The sequence below is a fragment of the Pongo pygmaeus genome, chromosome 7 (genome assembly GCF_028885625.2).
Source record: "Pongo pygmaeus isolate AG05252 chromosome 7, NHGRI_mPonPyg2-v2.0_pri, whole genome shotgun sequence".
NCBI lineage: Eukaryota > Metazoa > Chordata > Mammalia > Primates > Hominidae > Pongo > Pongo pygmaeus.
Genome location: NC_072380.2, coordinates 6466116 through 6478362, shown reverse-complemented (window position 1 = coordinate 6478362; position 12247 = coordinate 6466116). Strand labels below are relative to the sequence as shown.

Below are 12247 nucleotides of genomic sequence, written 5' to 3'. Positions count from 1 at the left end.
TCTGCCTCCTGGGTGAGATGACAGAGCACAATTTCATGCTAATGGCCTACATCTCACCCCCAAAACAAAGGTTCTCAATGGGAGAATGACCATCAGCTCAGAATCACTGGAGGAGCTTTTAGAAAAGGCTATACTCCTATCCTCACCCCATGCCCAAGACTCTATTTTGGCCCTGGCATGCCTGTGGTCAGTAAGTCCAACAAGAGACACAGTGTGGACTGTCCCGGAGTTTTAAGGGTCATTTTCATTAAAGACACATGGTGGTCTCTGGGAGTGGGAAAAGAGGAGGCAGGTGAGAGAGACCTACTCCAAGTTATAGCCGCAAAACAAAGCACAGTCAATATGCAGACATGACCCTCACCCAAGTTTGTGCTGAAGAAAATAGCTAACATTTTTTGAGCACTTCTATATATCAGGTAGTATCTTAAACTCTTTGCATGTTTCAACTCAATTAGTTAGCACAAACCCTTTGAGGAGACTGGTACTATTATTAATATTATCCCTGTTTTATACACAAGGAAGTAGAGGCACAGATATTAAGTAATTTGTTCAACACCATGGAACCCACAGAGCAGGTGAGTAGCAGAGCTGGGATTGAACCCAGGCATCTGGCTCTGGGGGCAACGCTTTAGCAACACTGCACTGCCATGTACAGCCTTGGAGAAGAGAATCCATCTTTTACTGAAAGAAGACCGTCTCTCAAGTTTAGGAAGAATATTCAAAAATAAGTGAAGTACATGATGATGATTCCATCATTACTGAGTGATGGTTAAGAACACCAGAAATGTTTTAAACATGTTCACTGAGAAAGTAAAAGGGAAATTAATGCATCTCTTATTTACTCAGAAAATATTTACTGAGCACCTATTTTGTTTGTGATGTTATATCCTGCTGAGTATTAAGAGACTAACAGGATATAGACTATGTCCTTATGGGCTCATATTCTAGCAAAGATGTAAGACCAAGCAACTATCAGAGCATATGCAAGCTATTACTTATTTGTTTTGCACCCTATTTGAGAAACTTTTAGGAATTTAAGCATTCTATCTGGTGTGTAATTCTTTAATTTTTTTAAACCACTATCAAAATAAGTATGCTCTATTTGTTCCTTCATATCTCTCCAGGCCTCCAGGCTTAGGAAAGCCTCTGTAAACATTTCTGTGCTCTGACCCACAGCTTGCCTTCACATGCAACAAGCTGGATTGGCAGAGATGGCTCCAAAATGAGATTCTAAAACTTAGCCACTTATAAAAAGCTATCCTGTTGATAACTCGCATTAAAAACTTTGCTGAAGATAATAATCAATATTTTGAACAACAAAATCCAGAAGTAGTAGAATTAGCCAAATACTTGGAGAAAAAAAAATATATTCATGTATTTCTACCAGAGTGCTGGTATCTATACATAGCTTCTTTGGGTTCTGTGTCTGACGATATTCAACAAGTAACAAAGAAAACAGGTCAAAATTTGTCATAATATTTTCTATTTCTCCCTCTGAAAAGATGTATAATTATCAATGTCAATGACCTACATGCTGCAAGCTAAGATTACAGAGGTAATAAAACTGCTTAACTGGATCCTCAAAATAAAGTCTCAACAGGCCGGGCATGGTGGCTCACGCCTGTAATCCCAACACTTTGGGAGGCTGAGGCGGGCAGATCACTTGAGGTCAGGAGTTCAAAACCAGCCTGGCCAACATGGCAAAACCCTGACTCTACTAAAAAAAAAAATAGAAAAATTAGCCGGGCATTATAATCCCAGCTACTCAGGAGGCTGAGACACAAGAATCACTTGAACCTGGCGGGGTGGAGGTTGCAGTGAGCCAAGATTGGCACTGCACTCCAGCCTGGACAACAAAGCGAGACTCCATCTCAAAAAAAAAAAAAAAAAAGTCTCAACAAATTTGAAACAAGTATATTTAAAATAAGTCTAAAAAAACCAGACTCTTTTTCTGACCGATTTATAGAGTGATTTTTGCCATTTAAAATGGGCATTACACCAAAAAAAAATTTGGTGGAAGTTACAGCTCTGAGATTCTATAATTCTTCATGGAATCATATTTTTTTTCACTCTTTAAGAGAAACTGAATTAATGTCATTACAGGTGTTTAGTGTGTCTTTTGCAAACTGACCTAAGTGTTCATCTCAAAAATCGTTTCTCTTGACTTGGCCTCTTACTGCTCTCTTCTCAGGGAAGGATTCACACCAAAACTCTATTTAGAAAAGTTTTCTTAAGTGGCCATTAAAATTCACCCATCGTCTCCAGGAATGGTGGACTAAGTAGTTTGAAATAGCCTCCTCACTGTGAGCCCTCAGAAAAGCTGGACAGGATGCAAACAAACAAACAAGCCCCAGCTATTTGCAGACGTTGCCCAGCTACTAAGTCAGTGAGTCATGGAAGAAGAAACCCATGGAAGAAGAGGTGAACCAGCGTGAGAAGCCCACACTCCCTGGGGACAGCCAGCCTCACAGAGACAGAACCCCAGCTCCAGATCATCTCAGTCCCTGCTAGGAAGATAAAGACAAACTAACCAGGCATATTAGATACGGAACATATGACTGAAAAGAACAGATAAGAAAAACAGAAATTAAGGGGAGCCAGAAAAGGGAGTTATTTCAAAAGAAATATGCGTAATATGTTCAAATAAATAAAAGACAGGATTAATAATTTTGGCAAAGAACTGGAAATGGTTTTTATAAATCTAATAGAGGGCATGAAGGCTCCCGCCTATAATCCCAGTACTCTGGGAGGCCAAGGTAGGAGGACTGTTTCAGACCAGGGTTTTGAGACCAGCCTGGCCAACATGGAGAGACCCCCTTCTCTACAAAAAATAATTAAAAAAAATAAAATGGAATAACAGGGACTGAAAAATAATACATGTTAAAACTCAATATGTGGATTTAGCATCAGAATAGACTTAAAAAAGAGTCAAAGGTGAAATGGAAAAGAAATCAACAGAAGACATCCAGAATGAAATAAGGAGATACAAGAGGAAAGAAATAGAGGAAAATCATGAGACATGGGCTATAGAAGCAAAGGATAGCACATGAGATTGCGTTCCCAGCAACGGAGGCGTGAAAAAACAGGCAGAAGAAATCACAGCGGAGAGGTTTCCAGAACAGATCAAAGACAGGAAGGCCTGTGACTCTCAAGTAAGTGAACAACAAAAACAATACTCTGGTACGACAATCACAATGAACCTACAGAAAACCAAGGATGAGAACAGTCTAACCCCAGAGGCCGTGGCCGAAGTCAGCATCTCTCTTCTCGCGGTTCCTCATCCATCCGCGGGCCACACCAAGGCCGTGCTGCTCTTCGCACAGGCTCCAGGCTTTCCCACAGGCTCCAGGCTTTCCCACCTTTCTCGCCTTTGTACCTTCTCATTACTCAGAACTCATGACTGACAGCTCTCATCAACTGACAGTCCTCTCTGCAGGGCTGCCCAGATAGGACATTACCTGCAAGTGCTACTTCAAATTTAAAACTAAAAAGAAAATAAAGTCATTAGGGCCACGAGACACATCTGAGTTTCAAATCATTTTCCTCACTACAGAAATAGCATGTAGGCTGGCTCTCACGTGAAAACATAAAAATGTCAGGCCCAGACCTTACTGTTCTCCATTCCAGTAGTGGCATTGCTTCAGTCATTAGCTGGTGAAAGATATTTCCTGTAAACTCTCCTTTTTTCAACATTAATATTCAATTACAAGATTTTTTTTTCTTTAGGAAACAGAACCAATTTTGTGCTTAATAGAATCTAATACCTTAATATGTCCTTATACATAAAAATATGTGGCATGCGCCTGTAGTCCCAACTACCTGGGAGGCTGAGGCAGGAGAATCGCTTGAACCCGGGAGGCGGAGGTTGCAGTGAGCCGAGATTGTGCCATTGCACTCCAGCCTGGGTGACAGAGCGAGACTCCATCTCAAAAAAAAAAAAGGGCCATGTTAAGTTCCAAATTTCAGTTTAACACAGTTTATCTTGAAATCAAGGAACAAAATAAGCAGGTAAAACCTATTTAATGGGAAAAAAAGAACGGTTGAGATACTAACATTATATTTGTAAGCTGCTAGTCAGAAGCTTCTAATTTTAATTCACCAATTCAATCCTTCCACAATTCCACTGTATACTTTTAAAACCAGGAAACTAAATTTTAGTGTTTCTGTGGACTCATTACAAAATATCAACATAAACTTCTCTCTCCATGCTCATATCAAAAGATCTCAAACTACTGGGAAGTTATATATTTAAAATTTAATGTTGCTGGCTAGGTGCTGTGGCTAGTGCCTATAATTCCAGCACTTTGGGAGGGCCAAGGAAGGCAGATCACTTGAGGTCAGGAGTTCGAGACCAGCCTGGTCAACATGGTGAAACCCCATCTCTACAAAAAACTTAAAAAATTAGCCAGGCGTGCTGGCAGGTGCCTGTGGTTCCAGCTACTCAGGAGGCTGGGGCAGGAGAATCACTTAAATTCGGGTGGCGGAGGTTGCAGTGAGCCGAGATCACGCCAGTACACTCCAGCCTGGGCATCAGAGTGATACTCCATCTCAGAAAAATAAAATAAAATAAAATAAATTTAATGTTGCCTTTTAAGAAATTCATATCATTCTTCCTTCTAACCTGTAAAATAATAAACCATGGTCCTTCATCTATATTGCTATCTAATTTGCACTCCTAAAACACTCACTCAACCTTTAAGCAAACAAATCAGGACTTTTTCTTTTTTTCTTTTTTCTTTTTTTTTTGAGACAGAGTCTCACTCTGTCACCCAGGCTAGAATGCAGTGGCGCAATCTCAGCTCACTGCAAGCTCCACCTCCCGGGTTCATGCCATTCTCCTGTCTCAGCCTTCTGAGGAGCTGGGACTACAGGCGCCCGCCACCACGCCCGGCTGTTTTTTTTTGTATTTTTAGTAGAGACGGGGTTTCACCGTCTTAGCCAGGATGGTCTTGATCTCCTGACCTCATGATCTGCCCACCTTGGCCTCCCAAAGTGCTGGGATTACAGGTGTGAGCCACCGCACCCGGCCCACAAATCAGGACTTTAATTAAGCCTTGGTCTTTAATTTTAGAGTCTAAAAATGAAACAAGTTTACATGAGAAATGTTTAGAAACAAATGAAACTTCTTCTAGGATAAATTACTTGTTTAAATTCTACTAAAGTCCCAAGGCAGTAATTTCCAAACTTTGCTTTGCATTAGAATCACCTCAGGAGTTTAAAAAAATCCTAGTGGCCAGGGTGCACCCCATATTAATGACACCAGCATGTCTGGGGTTGGGGCCAGGCAGCCACGTACCTTACAGATCCCCAGGTGAGTCCAATGCGCAGCCCAGTCAGGAAGCACTACCCTAGGGCATTAGGAGTTTTTGATTCATTCAAGCAAAGGCTGTGTGGTGAACTGTAATGAGGAATGGATTAGGAAGAAAATCCTGTGAAAGAGGGGAAACCTAGGTCTTGCTCCTTCTGCTATTGGCGAGACGCAATACAGAAGGTATAGTCTTCGCCCTCACTAGGTGTTGGTCCCCTCCATGTTAAGGACAGGGTGCCGCACTGGGGTCGGGAGCTGCTGGCCAGGAGGGTCTCAAGTGGGGCCAGAGAATCTGCATTTATTTATTTTTGAGACACAGTCTCACTCTGTCGCCCAGGCTGGAGTGCAGTGGCATGATCTCGACTCACTGCAACCTCTCCTTCCTGTGTTCAGGTGATTCTCCCACCTCAGTCTCCTGAGCAGCTGGGATTACAGGTGCCCACCACCAGGCCTGGCCAATTTTTGTGTTTTTTATAGAGACGGGATTTTGCCATGTTGGCCAGGGTTTTGCCATGTTGGCCAGGGTTTTGCCATGTTGGCCAGGCTGGTCTCAAACGCCTGACCTCAAGTGATCTGCCCGCCCCAAAGTGCTGGGATTACAGGCATGAGCCACCATGCCTGGCCCAGAAAATCTGCATTTAAAACCTGCCTTGAGTGATTCTTCACACAGAACCAGAAGTGGTGGATCCCTTTCAGAAATGACATTCTAAATTACGAGGGCAAAGTTTACTAATACTCTTAAAATATTTTTAAAAGAAGACTTAAATTTGAGCAAGTTAGGCAGTTTAATCTATGAAAATATTTTTGTTCCTGAGCACAGCAGGTGAAGGCAGATATGGAGGTGTGTATTTATAATTTTGTATTTTGTGTCCCTCTCTGACCACTCATTCTTTTATCATTACTCAAGATAATAATACCACCTTATATGCATGGAGCACGCACTATTTGATCTACAGAAGAGTGCCAGAAGGTCAAACAGGTACCCATCTCCCATTCATATGCCATTTACACTGAGATGCCTCATAAGTAAGAAGGAGCCACACTCCCACCCAGGATGCCTGTCTCTAACTCAGTGCTTCCACAGACCCAGCCCATCAGGTCCAGGGCTATCCCAGGCACAGGGCGGCAATACCACTTGTCTGAAACAGTAACTTCCATTGTGGGCAAATGAGAAAGTCAAACCTCACGCCTTTTGATCAGACAGGATGGAGTATTTTTATGGTGAGTAACAAGTAACTCAACACTCAATATTTACTGAGCACTTAAAAAAAAAAAGCCAGACATGGTAAAACGTAGAGTACCAATAGAGATGAGAGGTACCACCGCTTCCCTGGGCAGACACTGGCAGAAGGTAAAGGGTCAGTAAAGCGGGAGGGCAAAAAACAGAGCTGTGGACCAGATGCCATGGGACGCATCAGCAGGAGAGGCACGGGAACGGTAGTAGATGTAAAGGAAACTGGTTCTTTATTTCTTTCCAAAGGAACTAGGTCAAGTGGCCATGTAGCAGTAGGAAGAAGACTGAGAAACAGGGACGCAAAACACAAACTCAGCCACAGTGTCGCCAGCGTTCTAGGAAGTGCCCCACCCCTGGGAGGCAGCACGCTGGGCAGGTCCTGCAGGCTGCAGTGGAGTCAGAGTGTGCAACACCATTGTAGATCAGGTGCCTTGGTGTTGCCATGCCACAAATATGTTATGGAACCGTGACAGTCTCTCTCTCTCCACATCTGTTGCTTTACCTGAAATAGGGTTCCTTTCCATTTTTTTGCTCTACTTTTTTTTCTGAGACAAACCAGAAAGCACCAGTAAAGAAATCTAAGTTTCTACAAGTTACTGCCAACTTTCATGAAATCTGTGTAATTTTAAATGTCTTTTAACCACTGCCAAGATAAGACGCAAAGGAGTCAAGTTTCTCTTCCACAGGTCAAATGCAGCCGCCCATCTGTTCAAGCCTGAGTATCAGGACCTGGAAGCCGCATGCAGACCCGTCTACTCTGTCATTCTTTTCATCTGTTGCTTTTCAATCGGTATGGTTTTTCTCTACCATTTTGAAATCAGGTTTCACTACACTATACTTCCTTGGCCTCATAAAAATGAGGCACAAGGTATAATATAGAACGGCTAATTTTAAATTTAAGCAATGCAAGTAGATATTGAATGATCAGAAAATTTAAAATCCTCATTCTATTACTCACGTAAGAGGATAAGCGGAGTCTTTTAGAGGAAGAGCAAGGTTTTAAAGCCAAAACCACAAAGGGAAGGGTGTACCTGAGTGTTAGCATATAAACCTTTCACTCTGATGGCCTGAGGTCAAGCCTTGGTTAGTTCAAAACTGAATGAATGTTTGGATTCTTCACCTCCTACCTAGTAAATATTTATTCCGATTATAAAATGGCAAGAAACACTGGCACAACCAACATTCTCTGCTTGAGAGAAGCTACAGGCATTTTTACAAGAAATGCATTAGCAAAGTGATATGAGAAAGCTTGGTCTATCAATAATAACTCTGTCTCGAATGCAAACAACGCTTTCAGTTTCATATTCTGAGTTTTCCAGCATTTACCCATAATCAATTTTTTAAAATAAAAGACAAGTCAGATAGACTGGTTTATGTTTCATTGACCCAGAGAAGAACATTATGATGTATCAGCATTTGAAAGTTTAAAATAATATTTTTACACACTGACCTTTTTGCCTCTCTCACTTTTCTTCAATTCCTCATGAGGTTTGATGAGGTCCTTAAAGCCATCACATGAGTCATCTAAAACATCATGCCTTGTTGGTCTATTTTTAACACCTAAAACCCAAGTGGATTAAAAATTAATTAGAACTTTACATGGACTAAATACAACTTAAGCAAAACAAAAATCACATTTATGCATAATGGAAACAGGAAGTTATAGGCCTTTTAAATAAATTGTATATGTCTGGCTCTTTGAGCTCTATCTAGAACTTTCAGTTTATTACATTTCAATATCCCAAGCAATTCACTTAATTCAATGGTCAGTAACAATCAGGTTACAATGTCCTACAGCATCAACTCTGTCCATTTGATAATGTAAGAAAATGTATTCCCATAACTTACGCACTCTTCAAACTTAAATTCTTAGATTTTAAAATAATGACAAAGAACAGTTCTTCAGAGTAGGCAGTTCCATATTAGAGGCAATAATTAATCTAAGTTTTGAGGTCAGTTTGAGATTTTCTAGAAAATAGTCTTCAGTACAGAGCTTCAGGCTTCAACCTACAAATGATGGATGATGATTTTACTCCCCCCAAGTTTCCACCTTAGACCAGCATCTTGCCATGAAGACACACAAACCAAAAGGATACTCATTCAAGTGAAATGTGGTTTCCTTAGATGCTAACCTGTGTAGGCCTAAGTAACCCACAATGAAATGTGAAATGTGTACTTTGATTTGACTCATCTACTGCCTCAGAGGGTGCCTCTTACTCTCACCCGTCCTCCTCCTTCAAACAGTTTGCCTGCTTTATGACTTAGATGGGATTTTGAAGGAGGAGCTAACATGGACCATAACATGGTCTCAATGGTATAATGCAAACTTTGATGCAAAAGTTATGTAGCAGCCTAGGGGGTACTAGAACCTGCCAGTCAGGTGATGGCCAAACTGCACTGTTGATTACCTAATGATTAACAAATAGCTAATGATCTACCCACTGGGGATGCAAAATGCACAAGATATAGTCCCACACTTAGGGAGCTCACAACCCAATAGACAATGTAGACGCAGATGAATAAATATAATGCAAAGTGAAATTAACATCAGTGCCCTCAGAAATTAAAAATCACGTAACATGAGAAAGACTTCTTTGCAGATAAAATGCTATAAAGCCAGCTATAACTAAGTTTGGAGAGTCTAAGGTAAAAACTGTCACTCTTTTCAAAAACAGGGTCCTATCTCAGTGAAAAAGGATGTAGAATAAAAATGTTAATACTTTCCTGAATTCAAGCTAGTTGTTATTTGCAGCCTGGGCCCTGGACAGATTTTAAGGCCCAGTTCTAAACCACAAACCTACCAACCTACACTCTTTGCCATAATCCCTAATACAGAATCCACTGGAGACTCAAACCAGTCACATCCTGACTGACCCCGTACCTCCTCAGGTATCTTTTATGGTTGACTTGCACTGACTTTTCGCCCAGGCCCACTTTATCCCCTGGGGTAGAATATGAATGCAATCTCTTTTTCATCTTTAAGATTAAAAATAATTAGAATTATTAATTATATCTACTATGCACTTATTTTCCTTTTTAAATAACAAATATTTACTTGAAGCATGAGTGTGTCAAAATCAGAAAAGCAGTGGACTAGAGATATAATTCGGGACGGAGTGCTCTGTTATTGAGTCATGAATAAATTTGCAGCTTCCTAGTGTATTCAATAAAAGTTTTATAATAACCACTTGCCTCAGTTCTTGCCGAACAACGAAACAGGCTGTAAAGCATTTTATAAACATAAAGTTCTAAGAAATGCAACACAATCTTTTAAAACTTAAGAAAGACTGATATTGTTAACAACATGTTTTCACAATTTCACAAATCCTGCAGTCAAAAAATGATCTAAGTAAATGATTTATTTAAAACATTTCATAAACTCTGCCACAGTAATTTGCCAGTGTGTTTTAACAATGACATCGGTAAACCCAAAGCAGTTGAGAGTGCAAAGTACTTCTGAAAACATCTGTGGAAAGATTAGTTGGACTCCATTTTTGGCTGGGGGTCTGTAAACAAACACCTACTCTCCTCTTCCTGACTCTCCCACTTCTTGGATGACTCTTTTTTCATGTTTGCTCCTAAGTGTGGTTTTTTCATCGGTTGTCATCAGCTCCCTTCTCACTCCCCAAGGTGATTTCATCACTTCCCATAAAGTCATCCATTACTGAAGAGACCTAATTCTCTGTACCTTGTCTAGACCTCCCAGCTGAGGTATGGCTGGATATATCCAACTACCTAATGGCCATCTATTTTGAATGTCTCCAAGAAATTCCAACTAACATGCACCCTTTAGCTGCTCTTCCTCCAACACACCCCAGTTGGATGAATGTCTGTCTTCTTAGGCTGGGGCTACCATAACAAAATATCACAGATTGGGTGGCCTGAAGGCCGAGATCAGGGTGCCCCCATGGTGGGGTTCTGGTGAAGGCTTTCTTCCTGGCTTGAAGGAGGCTACCATCTTGCTATCTTCACATGGCATAGAGAGAGGAAGCCAGTTCTCTGGTCTTTTTATAATGGTCCTAATCCCATCATGAAGCCCCTATCTTCAAGACCTCATCTAAACCTAATTATCTTCCAAAGATCACCCTATCCAAATGTTATCCCATTGAGGGTTAGAGCTTCAATAAGTAAATGTGGGCGTCAAAGGACACAATTTGGTCCACAGCATTTCCCTGTGAAAGCCATATATCTTCCTCTTTCATTTTCCTCCCAACCTCAGTACACACACAATTCATTGAATTCGTTTTCACAAAATGATCAAATACAGAAATGAATCTGACAGCCCCCACATTTTTATCTTTCAGTTATCTGAAATTTTACCATTTGGAAATTAGTTTGGATTAATAATACCATCAAAATGCAAACACATCAATGAAAGCCAGTAAATGATCACTCACCTCTCAGTGTGAATTAGTTAAATCACAGCCTTCAGCTACTCAACAGAGATAAGCAAGATTAAGGAAAAGTATTGATACTGAGGGAAGAGAGAAGAAAATGTCTAATATGATCACTTTGGAGCCAGATCCAGGGCAAGACAGTATAAGGACACATGTAACTTAAATACTAGGAAAGGGAGAGATGAAGAAGTGGACTATGAAAACACTGTAGGAGAAACTTGGCTTGTGTCAAATTTTGTCTAGAGCTAAGGCCGAAGAAATAACTCTTATTTTTAACATTTATTTTCCTCCACATCCTACTTTCCTACTTCCAAGATACAGAATTAAGACTAATAATGCTAATATTAATAACACATTTAAACAATTAGTATTTACTCATACAAGGCACTATGCAAGAGTCAAGGGTTGAAAAGCCTTCTGAAGGCTGAATAATCCATAATTTTAACATGTAAAAATATACACTTAACATTATCCAAAGAGAAGTTTCTTCTAAGCTTCAAAAATTTGAATATGAAATTATTTTACAATGTAGTATGCAAAATATTAAGACTGGAAAGAACCTTAAAAGACACCTAGGAAAAATTCCTTTCCAGAGATAACTTTGGGATATATGCAAGTTATACGGGTTCTACACAAGTAAAACTCTGCTAACAAGAGACTGTACTCATATTCATCTATTAAAATATCAAGTTCACTTTGTTCATTCTAAAAAAACAAAAACAACACTCTTCAATAGATAATGTGGAATTTTATCCTTTGTAATCATTGTAGAGGTCATTCCAATATCAATTTTATGTGTGTAAATTTTTTTTAATTCCCACTGAAAGTAATTGCTCCGACTTTTGAATTTCCTGATACTTGTGTGTAAAGTATCTTGACTGTACCTTCCCTACTTAGCTAAGTTCTCTAAAGCAAGGGACAGAGCTTTCTATTAACCTTACCTCTCACTGTTTATACATTGGACATAGTAGATACGGAGTAAACATCTGACTGATAAAAAATGAATACGTAAATGATTCAGTGAATCAACCAAACAGTTAAGTGGTCAATAGCCTTCTGTTAAGACTGACTAACCCACATCTAGTTGCTAGGATTGCTTAGTTTTGCAGCCCCAGTGAGTTAGGCTGGCAGGCTATGGGAAAGAGGGTTCTTAATACACTTGTGAATTATTTGAAGAGTCAAAAGTACAACAATTTAACATACTTAAAGAATGTATGTCTATCTATTTATTTGCAACAATAGTAATTCACAGTTCCTCTTGAATGCTCAGAATTTGCAAAATGTATTATACCATAGGCTGGGCACAGT

At 40.1% G+C, this 12247-nt stretch overlaps 1 protein-coding gene across 5 annotated transcripts in view; it reads right to left on the bottom strand.

Annotated features, from left to right (window-relative positions):
• The window catches only part of MCPH1 (microcephalin 1), a 240728-nt gene that overhangs the window by 183100 nt on the left and 45381 nt on the right, over window positions 1-12247 (bottom strand). For all 5 annotated transcript variants that reach the window (XM_063669328.1, XM_054499957.2, XM_063669330.1 and 2 more), the window contains one exon: window positions 7993-8102. In XM_063669328.1, the coding sequence (XP_063525398.1) occupies window positions 7993-8102 (110 nt within the window). The remainder of the gene's footprint in view (window positions 1-7992; window positions 8103-12247) is intronic.